General features: G+C 56.8%; 1 protein-coding gene and 1 long non-coding RNA gene across 10 annotated transcripts in view; one reads left to right on the forward strand and one right to left on the reverse strand.

Moving 5' to 3' along the window:
• The window catches only part of PGF (placental growth factor), a 22,099-nt gene continuing 1,734 nt past the window's right edge, over window positions 1-20,365 (reverse strand). Inside the window, exons 1-9 of one of the 9 annotated variants that reach the window (XR_004476979.2) lie at window positions 13,707-14,252; window positions 12,425-12,467; window positions 7,889-8,085; window positions 7,006-7,082; window positions 4,958-4,987; window positions 4,790-4,852; window positions 3,946-4,094; window positions 625-2,120; window positions 1-371 (exon numbers count right to left, since the gene is read on the reverse strand). Coding sequence is in view for 7 of the 9 variants with exons in the window: in XM_049706598.1 (XP_049562555.1) it covers window positions 1,993-2,120; window positions 3,946-4,094; window positions 4,790-4,852; window positions 4,958-4,987; window positions 7,006-7,082; window positions 7,889-8,085; window positions 12,425-12,467; window positions 13,707-13,848; window positions 16,476-16,477 (831 nt within the window). In the remaining 2 variants the exon portion in view is untranslated. Of the gene's footprint in view, window positions 2,121-3,945; window positions 4,095-4,789; window positions 4,853-4,957; window positions 4,988-7,005; window positions 7,083-7,888; window positions 8,086-12,424; window positions 12,468-13,706; window positions 14,253-16,475; window positions 16,593-20,365 lie in introns of those variants that run through there. The other 8 variants (XR_004476972.2, XM_049706598.1, XM_049706600.1 and 5 more) reach the window with 8 other exon arrangements.
• Window positions 14,260-20,365, forward strand: part of LOC125963643 (uncharacterized) — a 23,263-nt gene continuing 17,157 nt past the window's right edge. Inside the window, exons 1-2 of the long non-coding RNA XR_007475875.1 lie at window positions 14,260-14,594; window positions 18,602-18,710. This is a non-coding gene — a long non-coding RNA (uncharacterized LOC125963643). The remainder of the gene's footprint in view (window positions 14,595-18,601; window positions 18,711-20,365) is intronic.

The raw sequence follows: 20,365 nt of genomic DNA on the forward strand, positions 1-20,365 counted from the left end.
GCAGGTCCTGGGAGTTTTATTTCCCACTGAGTCCTTGGTGCCTAGGACAGTGTCAGGTACACAGGTGGGGCTCCACAAATATATAAAGAGCAAAGGAAAAGGGCCCTCTAGGTCCTAAATGATTTGAAAGGACAGCCAGTGTAGTCAGGTGGACAGTCAGCTCCTTTCCTACTGACTCCTGCTGTGAGGCTCTGGCCCAGATGCAGACTTTTGCTTCTGGCCTCTGGATGCTCCCCTGGTCTCTGTCTAGTTCTCTACAGAGGTGGCTGGTCTGGGTGGGGAGGCAGACCTCCATGTGGGTGACTTGTGAATCTGAGAGCCTTGGAGATGCTGCAAGGGCTGCGGTAGTGTCCCTGGGGCCACATCAGAGCCTAAGGGGGAGGGGTGCTCTTCTCAGTTCTCAGTCCCTCAGAGGCAACAGCTCGGAATGCGTACAGCCCAAGAGTGGAGAAGCTGGAGAGAAAGTGCGTTTCTTCTGCAAAGCGTGTCCCCTGGGGCTGGCCCACCCCTACTCTGTGATCACCAGCCAGAAGCACATTCTGACCAGACTGTCCTCCAAGGGGGGCCCAGGCCTCGGTGAACAGACCACCAAGGGCCTCAGCAGGGCCTCCCCACTCCACCTACCTCACTGGAGCGTCCATGGCTTCCTTCCAAAGCCCGGGGCGGGCCCCTGCCCCCGGGCCTTGTGGCTTTGTCTGAGCAGCCTGCAATTAGAGAGAACAGGGAGCTCCCCTTCCCAAAACACAACAGGAAAACAAACACATCTTGTGGGTCAAAGGCAGAAGGGAATCAGAGAGTAAGTGTATGGGATTGAAAAAAGAAAAAACATTTTTTTCTCATTTCATGCCAAGGTGTTCAGGAGGAAGACAGAGGAAGACAGGAGGTCAAAGGAGGAAGAGATCAGGCAGCATCTGCCAATCCCTGCGTTCAGCAGCCAGCATGGGTTGGAGGTGGTGCAGTTCAGTCCCCCAGGGCCACAGTCTGTGGCACCTGGGAGCCCCCATTCACTCAGGGTCCAGAGGGTCGGGCACTGGGCTGGGTATAGGGTGGCCCTGGCGGGGAGAGGAAGGGGACTGTGCTCTTGAATTTGAGGGTGATCGGGGTGGCTGGGGTCAGGGCCTCCCAAGTTTGGGGCCAAGCCTCCATCCTGGGAACCCCTCATTACGGGAGGAGTGGGCCTCAGGGTCGTGCCTAAAGCACCTGGGAGAAGATGCCCCAGGGAGCTGCAGCAACAGGCTCGAGCTACCCCCGGGGAGCCCTGGAGCCCACGGTCCCTTTTACTTCTGTCCTGCTTCCATGTCCTGCTATTGCCCGCTGCTCTGGCCGACACACTCCCCTGGAAAGCTGTTTCCAGACTAAAATACTTTATTCAAGAGAATCTGGCTTGGTGGTCAAACAGCCACGCGGGGGCAGCTCGCTCCATGTCCAGCCTGGGGCCACTCTTTGCCTGTGTCCCTGGGAGGGGCAGGATGGTGACGCCTTAGCCATAAAGAACAATGTCCCAGCACAAGCAGTGGCAAGATGTGAGGCCAGACCTAGGGGACAAGGAGTGGCCAAGGCCCCCAGGCAACCACTGTTCTCCACAGCTGAATGTTCTGATCTCCGGGGGTAGAGCTGCTGCCAGGAAGCGGGTGCAGAGCTGCTGCCTGCTCACTCTCCCAGCAGGGCCAGTGGGAGCAGGCTTCTCCGCTCCCACCCCGGCCAGGAGCTCCCCCAGCAAGGGCTGCTGGTCCACGCGGAGCCCAAGGCCGGGGGGCAGGCGGTGGGTCTCCAGTCCTTCCCTCCCCAGCCCCCTGGTGACCCCCGGAGCCTCTGGGGCCTGGCCTGCCCCTCACAAAGCCACACGTCTTGCTTCTTCCCAAGCTGAAGCCACATGGGTCTGTCTTCTGTCTTTCTCTCACGTTCTGTTTAAGGCACTGAATTCCTGAGGGTCCTGTCCCTCCCTGCCCCTCCTCCTGGAGGGAGTGAGTCATTCAGCAGGGATACAATTGGCTAATAAATAGAGGGCAGGTGCCAGCAGGGAGGTAACTGAGAGTGTGACGGTAATAAATACACGAGCTGGGTGTGGGGTCTCTCTCCTCCGAGGGGCTGGTTACCTCCGGGGAACAGTATCGCCGCACCTGCCAGAGATCAGACACAGAAAGGGGGTATCAGCCCAGTGTGGAGGGTGGGGTCCCTCCTATGGGAGGGGGGACAAACCCAGAGGGGAAGCTTGGACAGGGAGCATGGGAAGCCTGGATCTCTGCTTGCACGAGGCCAAGAAGCATCTAGGAGCTACCCCTCACCAAGCACGCACCCAGGTGCCCAGCCCCGCGCTAAGCACTCTCTCGTTTACCCTTAAAAATATCCCATGAGTAAGGCACTATCATCCTTTTGCAGATGAGGAAACGGAGGCTCAGAGAGGTTAAGAAACTTGCCCAAGGTCACACAGCTAGTCAGAGACGAAGTCTACTTTGAACGCAATTTGGCTCCATGCACCAATGCCTTTGCTTACTCTGGGACAGCAGTCTTCAAACGAGGATATGGGAACCCCTAGGTGTACGTGAAGGTTTTCCAAGGTGTATGTACTGATGGTTTTAAAGAAATTCGTTTTCAGCCTTCCCATGTACTCTGCCTGAAAACTGTCTGCGTGAGAGGTCCGCTTCCCCCATCTTCTCCACCTGAGGTCTGCTTCCCACCATCTTGTTCCCAGTTGCCCTTCTCCCTTAGGAAGGAAGGAAGCATCTTGTCCATTCTAAATCCTGTTACAGTCCTTTTCCCCAAGGTGAAAAGGATTCGAGGGGACACTGAATAAAATAACCATCTGAGACATTGTTGTAGGCTTTGAGAAAGGAAATATGGTGACTGACTGGGTAAGCAAGCGTTTTGCAAGTGGGGTGGTTTCCAAGTCTGCTTTCAACAAAATTGAAGAACAGCTTAACCGAATTGTCAGTTAATCTGTCATGAGAAGTAATTTTGGTAGCAGATCACCTTGAGGTTTTTGGCAAACAACTTGGAAGGAGTTCAAGTGATTGAGTGACTTCCAGTCCCATTTACCTGTTTATGTGAACATGGTTTTTCAGTCTTTTCATCTATAAAAAACGATGCACAGGAATGGGATTACTATTGAATCCTGCCTCAGTCTGGCAGGAGGTAACATTCGTTACTGAGTTCATTAACTAATTGAAAAGAAGTAGCTGCGTCCATCTCATTGAGGTGCATTCCCAATAAGATGGATTGTACTTCTGCGTTTAGCATCTAGTAAAATATGATGTATTTGTGCTGTTTTGATCAGTTGCTACTGATAATAATTATTGTGATAATTCATTCCAAGAGAAAATTGAATTTCGAGTTTTCTGCTCACAGGAAATTTAAAATAATTCAAACCATTGTTGTGGCAGATAAATATGACAAGGTGATACATAAAAGACATTTGAATATTAAAAAAAATACTACATTAGGCTGAAATTCTGTGCGGAAAGTAAAGTGGAAAGACAAGTTCAAGGAAAAAAGAAGCAATGGAAATATTCAACTATCAAAGGAGAGCGTTCATATATTTTTTGTTGTTGATGTTGTTCAGTTTTTTAAGAGTGGATGATGGTATTACATTAGGATGGCTTATTCCACAGGATACATTTGGAGAGTGATATAATGGCTTTATATTAAAATATTAATATTCATGATAGGCCGTAAGTTACATCCTTTGCAACTATTTACAATTTTGATGAAAAAGTTCAATGTCAACTTAAAAGTGAACAAGGGAGCACATGAGTTTTTGAATTTCTTTCAAGAGATTCCCGAATGAAACGTTTGAAGACTGCTGCCCTAGCAGAGAGAGGACAGGCCGCTTTCCATCTGGGGCTGCCCAGCTGGGGACCCCCGCACTGACTACACTGCCAGCTCCTCCCCCAGTTGCTGCTTGGGCCCAGGGGAGAAATTAGTGCCATGTGCCTGCAGAGGACCCACCCAGAATCCTCCCCAGCATCCCTATCTTCACAGAGTGGGGTGGAGGTCTCTGCTCGTGCAGGGTTGGGCTCATGGGGTAGGACTTGGTCAGCCCCAGTCCCATGGCATGAAATGATTTCCTGAGTCCTGTTGGTGGAAGGAGACAGGCCCTGAAGGAGAACCATGGTGTGACTGAGTTACTGTGCATGATGAAATACTTTATTTTTACTCTTTACTCTCACAGATTTGGGTTTTCCCTTCTCTAATCCTGCTCTCCCAACACTCAGGCTTGGACTCCAGCCTAGTCCTCCGGATGTGAAGCCAAATGGGCAGGTAACATGGAGAGGGAAAGGGAAGCGAGTGGACCCCAAGGCTCCCTGGGAGGGTGGAAGAAATATTGGTCTGGGAGCCGGTGAGGGGCTACACCTTCCCCAGGGCCACCAGGAGGTAGCCCTGGCTGAGTGTTTGGACGTTTTAGCACTAGAATGTAAGCCCTGTAAGAGCAGGAAGCTTGTTGGTTTGCCCACTGACGTACCTGGCACACAGTAAGTGCTTAGTAAACGTAGACCGACTGAATGCTTGGTGGACCCCCTGACCCCTCATTCTACACACAGAGAAAAACTTGGCTCAGAGAGGTGACGTGACCTGCTCAAGGCCACACAGAAACTTAGAGCTAAGCCAGGACAAGAAGCAAGGCTTCCTGGTTCCTGTCCTGGTTCACCTGAGGCTTCCTAGGCCCTAGAATCTCTAGGTTGTGGCCCCCGACCACTGGCTTTGTCCCTCCCCGACCACTGACCCTGCTGGCAGGGTTGGGCTCCCCTCTGGCCCAGCCTCCTTGCCATCCCTGGGCCCCCCGCGCACTCACAGGTGGCAGTCTGTGTGTCTCTGCTTCTCTCTCTTCCTCTTCCCCCTGCCCTTGGGTCTCCTCCTGTAATAAGCCAAAAGCGTCAGGACAGAGTGGCTGGGGACCCCCATGCTAGGACAGGGGCTGGCAGGCCTGAGAACAGCCCGGTGCCCCAGCCAGGCTGCTTACCTTTCTGGCTTCATCTTCTCCCGCAGAGGCCTGGGAAAACAGAGAGGAGCAGGGGAGAATCAGGAAAGCAGTAAGCGGGGGCTCCCTGCCCCGCTAAGCCCCCTCGGACATCACCGGCGCTGGTCCTGTAGTTGGCACTGAAGCCACTAGGGGGTAGCATGGAGCTAGTTAGGGAGAGATGCCCAGAGGCCTTGGGGCTTCCGCTCCCACTCTAGCCTCTGGTGACCCCACCAAGAGAGGTGTGAATGCCCTCTTGGGGGTCCTCTCCACACCCTCTGCTCTCCTCTGCCTCTTGGCATCAAATCTGGGGAATGAGTCTGCTCTCTGCTGCCTTTCTCTGTTCACTTCCTTCCCTCGCATCTGCCCTTCCTTCCTGGGTGCCCTCTGGGAGTTTCCTCGCTGACAGTGAATGAGGCGCAAGGCCACCTGTCAGGTGGACATCGCGCCACCCCCCACCCTGAGGATGTGTGACGGTGCAGGCAACATCAGGGGGCCAGGGTGAAGGGTGGGGTGAGGGGAGCTGATTGAACGCCCCACAGTCACCAGGCTTGTCCTGGCTCTGCCTCCGGGCGCTGTGGCTGTTGACCCAGAAGAGAGAAGAAAGGTGGCCCTGTTGCCCAGCCCTCTGGAAGGGGACAGGGCCTCAGTCTCCCCTGGGAGCCAGAGTGGGGGCATGGGGCAGCGCAGCGACAGCAAGCTTTGAGGTCAGGGAAGACTCCCTAGGCTGGCCATCTCCCTTGGGAGCCAGGGCAGGGTACCAGCGCCTCCTGGGACTGCCTGGTCGTGTCTCTGCCATCTGGGACCAGTCAGAGACACTCTTGGACCCTCAGTCTTCTCATCTGTCTGCCCCAACAGAGAGGCTGTGAGGGCAAAGGTGATGTGGAAGGTGAAAGGTCACTGTCAAGCACTGTGCCCGGGAGGGTTTGTTACTGAACTGTTGTTATATGGCCAAGCCCTGGCAAGGGGGGACAGGAGGAAACAGATTGGGGCAGGGCCTCTAACAGTGGTACAGATCCAAAAGGGGTGGCCAGAGCCCAGGACAGTAGGCAGGACCAAGCCCAGGGCAGTACCGGGGCTCCTGGAGAGTGTGGTAACGGCCACGAGAGGTAGCAAGAAAAAGGGCAAGCTTAGGGGTTAGACAGGCTGGGGTCCACTCACTAGCTGTGGCAAATCATGTAACCATAGCAAGCCTCAGTTTCTTCATCCGTAAAATGGGACGACAATGGTACCTATCTCCTAGGGTTGTTAGGCGAGCTGGGACTTGGTCTCTCCTGCTCACCACTGTATCCCAAGGAGCTGGGACAGTGCCTAGCGTACAGTCGGTGCTCAATGGATGTTTATTGAATAAATGAGAAAACACAGTCAGGTGCCTAATGCGTGGCGAGGCACAGAGGAGATGCACCATAAATGGTGGTCCTCCCCCTCCTCCTGCCCCAGGATAGGGCTCAGGACCTCTTGTCTGGTGTCTCCATCCATGGCCCAGGGGTACCAGGAGAGCACCTGAGCCCATTTCTCTCTTCCCCGTGCCTGGTTGGCAGTGCCAGGCCTGCTGCTCCTGGTAACTAATGCTCAGAGTACCCTGGGCACCAGCAGCAAGATGTGCTGGTGACAGGCTCTCCCGGGTGGGGGAGCGACTTTAAAGAAAGCTCCTTCCCTCTGCCCCTTCCCTCCCACCAGGGCTTGTCCGTCTCTGCGCGCCTCAGCCAGTTGACCCCTCCCGTGGGCACCAGCCTGGCCTAGAACTAAGTCCAGTCACTTCTTCCAGGGCCGTGGCAGCTGCCTCCCAGCTTGAGGAGGGAGATGGCGTGCCCTGAGCCTGGCAAGTTTGGGAGGGACCCTGGCTCCCTCCATCCCTGTGGTTTCTCAGCAGCTGTGGTCCAGCTGCTGGGGCCAGCTCCCTGGGCAAAACCGGCTGATGGGGAGACACAAGCAGCTGCCACTGGTCGCCGATTTCCCTGGTCTCCCTCAACTAGGAAGCAGGGACGGGCAGCCCCTGGCTGAAGCTGCCAGGCTCGTGGGGGCTGTCCCTGCCACACCCGAGGACCCACCTGCACTCGCAGCGCACATGCTGAGAGAACGTCAGCTCCACGTAGGAGGGCCGGTCCCCAGAGCGGATCTTCAGGAGCTGAGGGGAGAGGAAGGTTGGGTGACTGGATTGGGGGTGGCCTGGGGTTTCCAATACTCCCTCCAGCCTCCCCTTGCATGAGGACCAGGCTCCCTATTTCCCACCAGCCTTTGGACTACACACCCTCATTTCGCTTTGAGTGTGGGGCAAATAGCCCTCCCGCCTGCATGTGGAGCTGAGGGAGGCCCCTGTCCCTCCCGTCCCAGGGCCACCAGCATAGCAATAGTGTAGGAAGGGGGCCCCTGTTCTGGAGGCAGCGAGACCTATGTTCAAAGCTTGGCTCTTCCACCTGCTGAGCAAGTGAAATAACATCTCTGAACCTCAGGTTCCTCATCTGTGAAATGGGAATATCACTTAGCTCCAAGGATCGAATGTTGAGGTAACATTTCTGAAGCACCTAGCATAGCGCTTGGCATTATTCAGTGCTCAAAAAACCACCGTAGGTGTAAGTGTGTAAGAAAGCTCAGGGCGTGAAATGCCAAATGTCCCTGGTATAAACAGGGACATCTTGAATCCGAACAGATTTCTTTTCCAACCTCAACCAGATATCCTAGGTCCTGGGGCAGGGCTAAGCCAGAGGCTGAGAAAGCTGGTAAGGGAGGAGGTGAGGGGGCTCAAAGCTGGGGCAGGGGTTCAGGAAGGAGGGGCACTGTGGTAAGAGGATAGGCCTGGGCGTAAGTCCCAGTCCTGTGACCCCGGCCTGCCCTCCTTCCCTCCCGGGCCCCCTCGGGGGCAGGTTCTGTGGCCCTCTGGGCAGCATGTGGACAGAGGGGCAGGCCCGGACACGAGGAGGAGAGCCCGCTTACCTGCATGGTGACATTGACCGTCTCCACTGGAACGCAGTGCAGGTTCTCATCGCCACAGCAGCCCGTGCAGCGCAGCAGGGAGACGCAGGACGGGCTGAACATGTGCTCAACCTCGCCGGGGTACTCAGACACGATGTCCACCAGCCTCTCCAGGGCCCGGCAGTAGCTACGGCCCCACACTTCCTGGAAGGGCACCACTGCGAGGAGGCACAGACAGCTGCGTCAGGCCAGGAGGGGCCTGCTCCTTGAAGCCCAGGCCCTGCGGGTCCTCCCAGGTTCAGCCCACACCCCCTCCTCCAGGAAGCCCCCTGCCTATGTGAGCTCCCCCGGCTCTGAACTCCTGATGTGATCCCTCTGGGATGACAGCTGGACCTCCAACCCGTCTGCCGGATGGAAATCCCAGTGGAACGGAATTTCTCAGTGTCTTGAGCTCTCAGCTCTATTCTCAAGTCAGGGGCCGCATCTGCCTCGGTGCCTTGAAGCTTCGAGGAGCGTGCTCTGGCAGCTCCCCAGGCCCTCTGGATCTTTCTTAGCCCTGACCTGGTGCTTCCTCAGTCTTGGGGAATTGGCAGAAAACAGTCAGTTCTGCAAGACTGGCTTGCAGAGTCCCACAGGGAGGGTTAGCCTTCCCCTTAGTCCTTGTTTCCTGCCCACACTGGGCCAGCTCCTCTGCCTGGTGGCCAAGACTGCAGTCAGCAACATGCCCCATTCCCGTGCTCCATTTCGGTCAGGCCACCCTCGTGAGAGCTCGGGGCCACATCATCCTAATTCCCACTTGAGGTCCATGCTCCTTGCCCCCTTCTCGTTTCTAACCAAATAAAGCCCACTTCCCACTTCCCCAGGCCCGCCTCCCTTCCTCCTCTCCGAAGCCTTCTCCTACTTGTCCAGCGTGAACAGATGTTCCTTTTTTGAGCATAACTCAGCCCCAAGGGCTTGCCTTATCTCCGTCACTGGTGGCTCTTATCTTTTTTACAAGCAAGTTGAGGCTCCTTGAAGACACGGACCCAAGCACCCAGTAAACACAGGCTAAGTAATTACTGATTGATTAGATGAGAATTCGCTGAAGGTTATCAGGGACATCCCTGACCCCCACGATGTCCTGGTGGTCTTGACCAGGAACTTCTGCGGGCTGATCTGGAGTCTCTCAAAAGACGTTGCTCCTTCAGGGGAGGGCCTGGGGCCTGGTCCCAAACAGAGGCTCACAGGAAGTGAGTAGCCAGAGCCAGGAGACCTGGCTTCTAGTCCTGGCCCTACACTGGCTGTGTGACCTTGGGGCGGTCACTTCACCTTTCTGGGTATATCAGTTTCCTCAGCTGAGGAAAAAGAAGAAGGTTGGGAATAGATGGTTGCTAAGGGCTCTCCCAGATCTGACAGGCAGTCTGTGATTCTGTGCACACAACCCAGCCCAGCTGTGAGACCGTGAGCAGAGACACATCTCCAGTCCTGGGTCATCCTGCCCTGTACCTGGTGGTCATCCTCAGCTGGTGGGGGAGGACAGGGAAGCTGGGCCACCTGGGGACGCTGCAGCCTCTGCCCTAGGGCAATGACCTCTCCTAGCAGCCCCTCACTACCTTCCATGTCCCTTACTAGGAGGCAGAAGGGGCTGAAGTCCATTCTACTGAGCCTATGAGGACGTGAGTCTCAGGGTAATCTCAGAGGAAAAATAAACTTCAGCCCTAGCAGAGGCCCTCGGGAAAGGCTGCAAGCCGGTGGAAAATACCCAAGAGGCAGTGTGTCCACGTGGAGCTGGCTGAAGCGGCCACAGAGCAATAAACTGTGCTTATCTGAGCGTCTGCTGCTCCATTCTGCCCTGTCTGCTTAGGGCGCACTAGGGCTGGGCCCAGGGACGGGAGGGAGACCAGAGACCTCCCTGATCCTGCCTCTCCAGGCCACTGGGTCACTCTCCCTGGACCCAAGTGGGAAACAAGGCCCTCTCCTCCAGGTCAGCCCAAAGCCCCAGGGAAGCCAGCCTTTGCAGGGAGAGGTCAGAGGAGCACCTCCCTATTGTAACTCCTTGAGTGCGTGTTTAGTCTAAAACCTTCATAAGCACTACACAACTCTGAACATTTAATCTCTGCCTCGGAAAACATAAATAACAGCAGAGGGATAGCCAGCTGCCAAAGTGCCACAGAAGGTTCAGGGTCCTGCCCCGGGACCAGCCATCAGGGAGGGGGAGAGCAGCAGAGAAGGGGCACCCCGTCCCCCTACCATCCCGCAAGCAAACTCCACCCAGCTGGGCCATGGGGCCACCGCCAGGTTAAGCAGAGCCGCAGGGCCTAGGAGGCAGAAGGGATTTCCTTTCCCCTCACCCACCATGCAGACTGCGGCAACAGGACCCAGGCTCCGGGGCCCTGAAGCCCACCGTTTTCTGGGCCTCATGGCCGGATGGTGTTGGGAGAGGGCTGAGAAGGAGGTGGGCTGGGCCTGGTTTACCTGGCAGACACCAGGAAAGGGGGCAGCTCATCCCTGGGGCTGCTGTCTGGGTGTGTGGGAGAAACAGAGGGGGCGGGGCGAGGGGCTGGCTGAGGGAGTGCTGTGACCGCTCCCAGCTGTGGGCTGAGCCCCTCGGCAAAGAGCTCTGCTCAGCTGCTCCTGAGGGCAGCCCCAGACCTGCTCAGAGGCCGGGGTGCGGGGAGAGGAACGGGAGGCTGTGGCCGAGGCAGGCGCCTGGCTGCTCCCGGGGCCAAAAAGTGGGCTCTCGGCTCTCTTGCCAGCCCTTGGGTGAGCCTCCCGTCTGGCTCCAGCTGCCTACCACCCAGGACAGAGGAGACCCCAGATGGGAAGTGTTTCATCCTGAGAGCAAGCTCCTGGGGGGGGCCACTGGGAGGGTGGGGGGACCGGGCTGGGCAGAGCCACTGGCCACCAGCCCGAGCCCAGCAGGTATCCTCTTGGTGGTCACCGGTGGGGCGCACACCCAGCCTGCGGCAGGGGACACCCTGCTCAATGCCTGCTCAGCTGTGAGCCGTGGGGAGGCTCGGTGCCACGCGCTCCAGCTCTGTCACATGCACTGAAGAGTGTCCAAGGCTTTAGGTGACCCCAAGGGCCTCTGTGAGCCTCAGAGCCTTCATCTATAAAACGTGGAGAATACGAGTGCCTTCCTAGTTCACAGCTTGTGGCACAGAGTCATAGTAAATGCCTGATAATATTACCATGAATAGTAATAGTAAAAAATCAACGTCTGCGGCTGCAAAGCACAGACCATTCTGTCTCTTGTCTGGTGTTAGAAGGGGATGGCATTTTCAGGATTTTGATAACTGGGGTCCAAAGCTCTTTCCCTGGTCATGATACAGGCTCCCTAATTGATCAGGATGACAGGTGAGCTGTCCTAATGGATCGACACTTCCCGGGTCCCTCCTCACTCGGGTCCCTGGGAGAAATATACTCCTGTGTCTCCTCCATGGAGTCAGAGAATCCTACAATCTGAGAAAAAGAACCTTAGATATCATGTAGTTTAATGCTCCCATTTTATAGATGATGAAACTGAGGCTCAGACTTCTTTGATAGCTGTTAATCTGAAATATACTAAAAGCATCAAAAAGGCCATGGGGTGGAGGTAGGTGATGGGTCTCTCTCCAAACCCCAGAGAGCATAATATTGTGCCAATCCCAGAGGGCAAGCAGGGGGAGGGAGAGGATATCAATGAAATCAATGTCTGCTACCACCCCCACCTTCTCAGTGCCCAAGGGGCCTGGGACTCAGCCGTCAGAGCATGGTCAGGCCCAGGAGAGGCTGGCTACCAGGCAGTAGAGGGAGGGTGTTCCCAGCTCACAGAGGTCACCACGCGTGTGCATGTGCATGTCCTTACATGCTCCCTTTCTTCCGTGGAAAGTGGTGTGTGGCCTGGCTGCACGTCTTGGAGAGGCAGGGAGGGAGGGGCAAGGCAGGGGGCCTGGCATGGGCCTCCTGCCTTCTGCACGTATGTCTCTTTGGCAAATTGTCTCACCCTTTGAAGATTCCCTCTTGATACAACCCGGGGTGGGGAGTGGAGGGGCCAGGGAAGGCACAAGTCATTCTGTCTGTTTGTAATCAATGGAAAGGCCTCGTCAGGTCCCTGAAGCTCCTCCAGGGCTGGCTGCTGGGAAGGTCCTCTTGCCCCTCCCTGGTCCTCTTGACTGCTGGACCACTGCATCCAGCTCACAGACCCCCAGCCTGGCCCTTGGCACTCACTGCCTGCACTGCCCTCCAAGACCCCATCTGCCCCCCTTACATCATGCTGGGAAGGGGCTCTGATGAACCCCAACCAGACGAATCCTGGGTAAATGGGCCCCAGCCCTGCTCTCTGTGCGCCGGGTGACCCTGGCCCAGGAAGACACCTCTCTAGGCCTCTGGGTCACAATGGGGGGATCTCTCAGGCCCTGCCAACTCTGTCGGCCAGGGCGTCAGCCAGTTTGCAGACTCTCCCCAGCTCAGTATCAGCCTGCACCCACCCTTCCCAACCCTTCCCATCCTCTGCAGAGGCCCAGGAGGTGAGGACTTGGCGAGCTGTGCACCCGCCCCTCCAGCCCCGCCCCCGCCCCCTGGGCCCAGGCAGCTTACCTTCCACCTCTGATGAGCCGTTCGCAGCAGACAAGGCCCACTGCTGTGGACAGAAAGGTGCAGAGATGAGGGGGACCACCTTGCGTCTCTGCGCTCTGGGGCCCAGTGTGTCGGTAAGATCATAGAGGCCCCTCTGACTCTGAGCTCCTTCCCACCCGCTGCACACACTCTGCCCTGTCTCACGGCTGGCTCCTTCCAGGTGCAACGAGAAAAACTCAAGGGACCCTGGGTGGGTCCCGTGGATCCCACCCCCTCTCTGGCCTCAGTTTCCTCATTTAGAAAGGGTGGGAGGCTGGAAGCTTTTGGAGACCCTTTGCCTGCTCTGTCCCAAAGATCTGGCAATCCTTTGGGGTCTCCCTTCTACCCAGCCCCCAGGCAGCCCTGCTGGGCCCTGTGCAGCTCGCCTTGGCTGGGTGCCAGAGCCCAGGGGGAGGCGATCAGCTGGTGAGAGCCGAGGCGCTGGAGCGGGTGGCGCCAGGAGCCGGTGCTGCCGGTAAAGTGACACCTCTGACCAGCCCTGCAGCAGGCAAGCGGGCGGCGGGTGGCGGGTGGTATGGCCCTTCCGCCCCGTGGAACTGCCCAGCCCACCCACTTCTGGGCTGGGGCTTGGGACTCCCAGGGCAGTGGGACAGCGCAGTGGGAAGGGAGCTCATTGGCTTTGTCAGGATTTCGCTGCCCAAGCTGGCTCACAGCCAGACTCACCCAGCTCCTGGGAAAAGGGCCCTGCTCACTTCCCCAGGCCCTGCACTCAGGACCTCCAGCTGCCCATCCGGGAGAGAGGGCACAGTGGGACCCTTGTCTTGCCCCCAGCCCACCCAGGAGCCCTGGGCTCAGCCTGGAGCCTTGGTGGGGGGCAGGGCCCAGCCTCCCCACCAGTAGTCTTTTCAGCCGGCTTTCCCTCCACCAGGCCAGGTCAGAGGTCCTGGGGGCGCCTGCCTGGTCACAGGGCCTCGACCCTGACCACAAGGCCAGGGACCCGCCTGGGATTAGTGGAGAGATGCTTTTAGCAAACCCACCAGGGCTCCAGGGGCCAGACAGGAAACCTCCCTCCCTTCCCTGTGGCTTCCCTGCCCCCGCCAAGACAGACCCCGGAGCTGAGGTCTGGGACAGCCCAGCCTGCGGACTCCTCCCAGACGACATGGTCCAGCCTGGCTCGTGGGAAGTGTGTGGACATCCTTGGAGGTGCTGCTCCCGGGAGTGGGTCTGTGATTTCAGAGCCCCCTGTTCCCAGTGCTGGGGGTGGGAAGATCAGGGAAGCCAGGCTGGGGGGTGGGGGTCTTACCTGGGGGGGCACAGCAGGCAGGGCCAGCCCAGCCAGGAGCTGCAGGAAGCAAGTGAACAGCCTCATGGCAGGCATCTTCTCAGACGTACCAAGCCAGGGGGCTCCAAGGGAAAACCACCATGCTCGTACCCCGGGGGAGCCCCTGGCACAGGAGGACAGGAGCTGAATGGGGGGCTGGGTGCCCCCCCTCACTGCTGCCCCGAGGTCCCTGTCGGTGGCCCGAGCATCCTCTAGAAGCCCTGCGGATTCTGGAGCCCGCAGGTAAGGCTGCGGCTGGGGCACCTGGTGCGGAGGGCCCGGCAGGGCCGGTCGGTGTGGGGCAGGCGGGTCCCTGAGCAGGGTCCGTCGGGCGCCCGGCGCGACCCCAGGTCCTCTCGTGGCTGGCGAGTGAAGATGCAGCTTCTTCCTCAGACAGCAGCTCCCTTCTGGGACTGAAGCTTGTCGGCCGCTGGGTTTCAGGGCCCGCGAGTGGGGGCGGGGCTGCAGGCCCGCCCCGCCCACCGCCGACGAGGCTCCAGACCCGAGTCCTAGGGAGCGGCCGGGCGCCGAGCGGGGCCAGAGGCCGGGCGGGCGGCGCGGACCTGAGCGAGCTCGGGCGGCAGTGCGTGGAAGGGGCCCTCCAGACGCGGGCTTCACCGCCCGGCGGAGCCCAGCCCGCAGCTTCTCCCGGGACGCTCGGAGCCTGCTGCCCGGGGCGCCGGCTGAGCCAGGCAGCGCCCAGTGCTGGCCCAGGAGAGGGGCCCCCAGCTTGGCTCCGGCTCTTCCAGGCTGGCCACCTTGGGCGGGAGCAGCCAGGTGTGGAGCCCAACGCCTGCGAACAAGGCTCCTGACATTAGGCCTCTGCAGAGATGCAGCTCCAGACCCCCAGGAAGGCAGTGGTTTGCTCTGGTACTTCACAGTGCCACCTTATGCCATCCCCATAATCCTCAAGGGTGCAAGAATTATCAGCCCTATGCTATAGATGAAGAAACTGAGGTTCCAAGAGTGCCCCTCCCTGTATACGTTGTACATACATATGTACTCCTGAAAAGTGTGTGTGTGCGTGTGCGTGTGCGTGTGCGTGTGTGTGTGTGTTTAACATACAGAGACAAAACCCATGCCATGTGGCTGTCTCTTCAGCCCATGCACCATCCTCCTGGCCAGGCACTCAGACAGCAGGCACCTGGCGGGGGCTTCAGCACTATTTCCTCTTGTGGCAAGCAGTTTTCCGGGCCCTGCCTGCAAGCCGGCCACATGTGGCTTGGAGAGTGGCCTACTAGTGCAGCATTTCCTCCTGGTCCCGGGAGGAGGAGGAAGTGCTCCAACATGGCAGGGGTCTGCCGGAAGGGGTCTGTGTGTGCGTGTCTCTGTGCCTGTGTGTGGCCATTTGCATGCAGTTGTGAAGATCCACGTGTGCTATCAGTCTCTGTGTGGTCTGAGTGTCTGTGTGCATCTGCTGTATGTGCAAATGTCGCTTTGTGGGTGTCTGGTCTCTTGGTATCTCTGTATGCCTGTGTGATTGCGTGTGTGTGATTGCGTGTGTGTGTGTGTGTGTGTGATGTATGTGCCTGATTTTTCTTCTGTGTTTGGAAGTGTGTCTAATGTGCATTCAGTGGGATTGTGAACTTGTATGCCTGCCTGTGTCTTTGTGTGTGTGTCTTCGTGGGTGAGTATCCGGGCCAGCTTCTGTGTGTGACTGTGCATCTCTGTGTTATTTGTGTATGCCTCCCACGGTCCTCGAGTGTTCATCACCACCACCACCCTCCGTGCACACTTCCTGGCTACGAGAACCTGGCAGGATTTGGGGTCATGGGTTGGCCTGGGCCTGGGGCTGGTGGGCGGCTGGGAGAGAGGAGGGAGGCCTGAGAGGTGGCCCCTACATCTCACATTCCAGCCAGGAAAAGAGAGGCCAGGGCAGCCCCAGCTCTCACCCCAGTGACCTCTGCGTCCGTTGCCTGCCCGCCCACCCACGCGGGGCTGCCGGAGATGCTGCCTCCTGCCTGGCCGGCCCCAAACCCGGAGGTCCAGGAGCCAGGGGCCAGTCACCAGCCAGCTAAGGGGGGGCTGCAAAGAACTTTCTGACAAGCTCCAACATGCTAAGGCTCATGGAGCAGACAGATTCCTTCCTGGGCCCAGGGTCTTGGTGGAGGATGTCTGGGCATCGCTGGGGTGAGTAGATGTGTGTTTGTGCATATCTGGATCATATATGCTTGCCCATGATATCTGTGTATACATATGCATGTTTTGGATTTGTGAATGTGGACATGGGTGTGTTTTGTGTATGAGTGTGTGTGTTGAAGTATCTGTTTTGTATATGATTGTCTATAACTGAGTGTTTTGAGCACTTATGCATTGGGCACCTTTGCCTATAACTGTGTATGTATAAGGGTGCATAGATTGTACATGTTGTGTGTGTTTGTTTTCATTTATCTGTCCTTTCATGCAACATGTATTGCTTCAGCCCTACTATGTTCTAGGCACTGGGCATGTGGTGTGCTGGTTCCCTTGAAGTTTACATTCACAGCCAGGGCCGAGGAGGGGGGTGGTGGGTAGGTACAGATGGGTGGGAACGCTGCAGCTCCCTTTCTACTCTCTGGAATAAGCTTGATGCCTGGGCAGTGTCTGCGATTCCTACAAGTGCACCTCAGTCTTTTTGTCACTAAACTGGAGACCATATCCTTCTAAACTTGGCTTCTTGGGTTGCGAGATGAATTAGCTAGGGTAGGCTAGGGGAAACCAATTAGACTTTCAGAATATCCATGAGTCAGATAGAGGTTTACTGTTACTCACATCCAGTCCAGGGCAGGTGTGCTGGGGCTCTGCTGTCCTGGAGTGTGACTCCAGTCCTTACCAGCTGTATAACTTCAAGTAACTTCCTTTACTTCTCAGAGCACAGACTTCCTCCATCTAAAGTGGGAATAATAACAGTGCTTACCTCATAGGTGAGGACTGCTAAAGCACCTGGGGTACAGGAAATGGTAGCTGTTAGGCATGATTTCTAATTCAACTTTTGATTCTTATTAGAGATATAAAGACACTGCAGGGCTTCCCTGGTGGCGCAGCAGTTGAGAGTCCGCCTGCCAATGCAGGGGACACAGGTTCGTGCCCCGGTCCGGGAAGATCCCACATGCCGCGGAGCAGCTGGGCCTGTGAGCCATGGCCGCTGAGCCTGCGCGTCTGGAGCCTGTGCTCCGCGACGGGAGAGGCCACAACAGTGAGAGGCCCGCGTACCGCAAAAAAAAAAAAAAAAAAAGACACTGCAGAGTAGAGTCCTCACCAACTTGGACATGAGACAGAAAAAGAAGAATCTTATGCTTCTGCCAAATGCAGAGGAGAAAAAGGATGCAGGGATTTGCGTGCGCATGGATGTGCATATGTGCATGCATGTACATGTGTGCACACACACAGACACACACACGCAACTTCTCACCATCACCATCCAGGCAATCAGTCCCCAGCTGTCCCTGACACCTTCTGAGTAGATCCAGGTGCTGAGCAGATCCACTGGTAGCGTCAGCGTTCACAACTCAACATTAAGCTGTAGGATGGTGATCATTTGTTGTTGTTTCAGGGAGAGAACAAGTATTTTTTGAGCACTTATGTGTCAAGCAGTGTGCCTGGCACTTTTAGCACTTCGACTCATTGAATTCTCATAACAACCCTATGAGGTAGGTTTTAATTATTCCCATTTTGAAGATGGGAAAATGGAGGTGCAGGGAGTTTAAGTAATTGGGCCATAGACCTTTAGCTACCAGGGAAGGAACAGAGATGGGGATCAAGCTTAGGTCTTTCTCCAGCGCTCTTTCCAGTGAGCACAAGCTCTCTCTGCAAGCAGGTAGCAAATACCTTGAAGGCAGAGCTGGTGTCCCAAAGCTTTTCTCGATCTTCCCTTTGCTGGAGCAGAGTGGTTGCTTGACAAGCTCTGAAGGTTGGTGTGTGGGAGACAGACACTGTCATCTCGGGCCTGGAATTGACCCTGTCACAGGTAAATACAGGTAAACACAAGGGTCTAGGCCGTAGAAACACTGACTGCACCATGACAGTAGTCACCCTGAGCAGCCATGGGTTCTAGTCCTGCGTGCTGGGCTGCCTTCCGAGGCTGCCCTAAAACACAGGGCTTCCCACACCTTGCATTAGTCATGGTCTTAGCCTGAAACGCTTGCGTCAACCCATCCCTATTTCTTGGCTTTTAGCTTCCTGACTCATTTTCTCATTTTGGCCTGGCCTCTTCAGAGTCTTGACCCTCTGATCTATTTCCCGACTATGACCTCTTCCTTCTCCCTTGATGACATCGAGCATCAGCCTCTGCAGTGGCATCTCAGGTGGCCCTAGAGAAGCACACTCCCTCTGACCTTGTCCCTGAGCCCCAGATCTGGATGTGGCCAGAGGTGGGTGAGAAGCAGAGCGTCCAAGGACTAGAATCTCCTGTTTCCTGGCTGGCAGGGAGAGCGGCAGCGGGCAGCGCAGGTTGCAGGCCTGTCCGCTAGAGGCTGGACATGCTGCAGCCACCAGCTAGCCAAAGTCACCAGCAAGAAGATGGCTGGCTGGCCTCTCTGCCTTCTCCTCCTGCCTTCTGGGCTGGGATTTCCTCAGCCTCAACCCTGAGCCTCTCTCCTTCTCTCCATGCACTTCATTCAGGCTCCAATGGCCTCCCTGGCTGCCACCACTGGGTGAGACACTCCTCACCTAGGCTCCCCCAGCACTTGGAATTTCCCTCCCATCACGGTGCCTGGCCCTCAGCACCATCACCGCCCAGACGCTGGTCTGTCTTTCCTCAGTCTGTAAGATCTGAGAGGGCAGACACTTGTTCACCCTTGGATTCCCAGCACCCTGTGCAGTGCCCGGCACACAGTAGGGGCTTACTTGATGTTTGTTGAGGTGGCCCATCCTCAGAGCACTCTCTCCTCTCTCCACAGGGAAAACGTCCCAAGCCTGCTCATTCTTTACGCAGATGTCCTTCAGCCCTCAGAGGTAGCCCTTCTAGACCCTGTGCTCAAGACAGCTTGTGTGGGCCTCTCTGGTGGGGTAAGTGTGGGAAAACAACTTCCCGTTGCCATGTAATCACGCCCTGGGATGGTCACCACAGCCCTGCCAGCCCCCAGGGGACAAGGCTCACGCCTCGGCCCAGACACCAGAACCCAGTGGGAGGCCTAGGGCGGGTCCGAGTTGGAAGGGAGACAAAAGCAGAGCCCACGGGAGACCCAGTGGTTCCCAGGGCTGGAAACTAAGATGGCGCCCACCACGAGGCTGCGAACAAGGGCGGCCAGGCAAGGTGCCTGCAGCCTTGTCCCAGGCCTTTGGGGCAACGTGTCATCACCAAAGGATCAGAAACCCGTACTTTGGGAACTTGGCAGCCGGGCCTGGGTTTTTTGTGTTTTCTGTAATTATTTCCCTTTTGTTCTCCCTTAGTATTTTAGTAAAGCCCTTTGTGAAAATGCCAGCTGGTCTCAGCTGTGCTAAGTGGAATGACAAAGGGGTACTCTGTGCATGCTTGGCCCTCTGCTTTAACGGAGGGATGTAGCTTAGTGGCGGCAGCAAAGTCAAGGAACACCAAGGGCACAGGGAGGCTCTGGGGCCACAGCCAGCACCTCGTGTCCAGCAGCCTCACTGACACTGAACTTCCTTCCAGGCTCTTCCAGACTGGAAGAGCTTTATTGAAACCAGACGGGCTGGAGGGCCGGCCAGCTGCTTTGAGGGAGGGCATTTGTTCAGATCCCAGGGTGTCCAAAGCTCTCGAGAAATCCAGAGGCCGGGCACCTGCTGTGCTCCGGCTACCCAATCAGGGGCTGTCCTCCGAAGCTGGGGGTCCTTGGCAAGCTGCTTTCCAGGAACTGAGCCTCTGAGCTGGTACCATAGCTGCTTCCCCTTTCTACCCTCACAGCTCAGGGCCCTTGCTAAGCCTTGGTCCCCTGCCTGCTTGCTGCCTACCAGGGTGGACACAGTGGGTCCCTTCCCAACTGCTGGGACCCCCCACATCCTATTTCCTGTGACTGTTCCCCCTTTCTCCTCCTAGCCCCTCCTCTCTTTCCCATTGTGTCTCCCAGCTGCCCTGGTGCTAGGGCCCGGGGAGACTGTCCTCAGGAACAATCTCCCCTTTCTCTCTGTTGTGTAAGTGATACACGAGGAGAGGAAGCAATTTGTAACTAATCGGCTGTGATGTGGAACAGAGCTTTCTGAGAACTGGAGAGTCTGTGACAGCTCCGGGCTGTCCTGCCTCTGCAACAGCTGGGTGGCTTGGGTGGCAGGTCAACCTTCTCCTCCCCCACTCCACCAAGGAGGCCTGAGGGATGACGGCGGGTAGTAGCTCCCGCCTGGGTAGTACCTCTTGTGTTCCAGGCAAGCAGCAGAAGGGAGAGGGATGGGCAAGGACTAGCTGAGGCTGTGCAAGGAAGCAGTGTCAGGCAGGGATTAAGAGCCTGGCTCTTTCTAGCTATGTGACCTTGGGCAAGTCTTTTCAGCTTTCTAACCCCATCTCAGAGACTGGTTGTGTGGCTTGAGTGAGAAAGTGGAAGTCGATCACATAGCAGAGTGTCTGGTACACTGTGAGTGTTTAATAACTTCAGCTGCTATAATCATTTCCTGGGGAGAGGGGAACGAGGTGGGCCAGATTACCCCCACTGAGCTTCAAGCAGACCTCGCCATGGTCACCGTGGTTACCACGGATGGCAGGAAAACCATCC

This window comes from Orcinus orca, chromosome 2, assembly GCF_937001465.1.
Source record: "Orcinus orca chromosome 2, mOrcOrc1.1, whole genome shotgun sequence".
Classification (NCBI taxonomy): Eukaryota; Metazoa; Chordata; class Mammalia; order Artiodactyla; family Delphinidae; genus Orcinus; species Orcinus orca.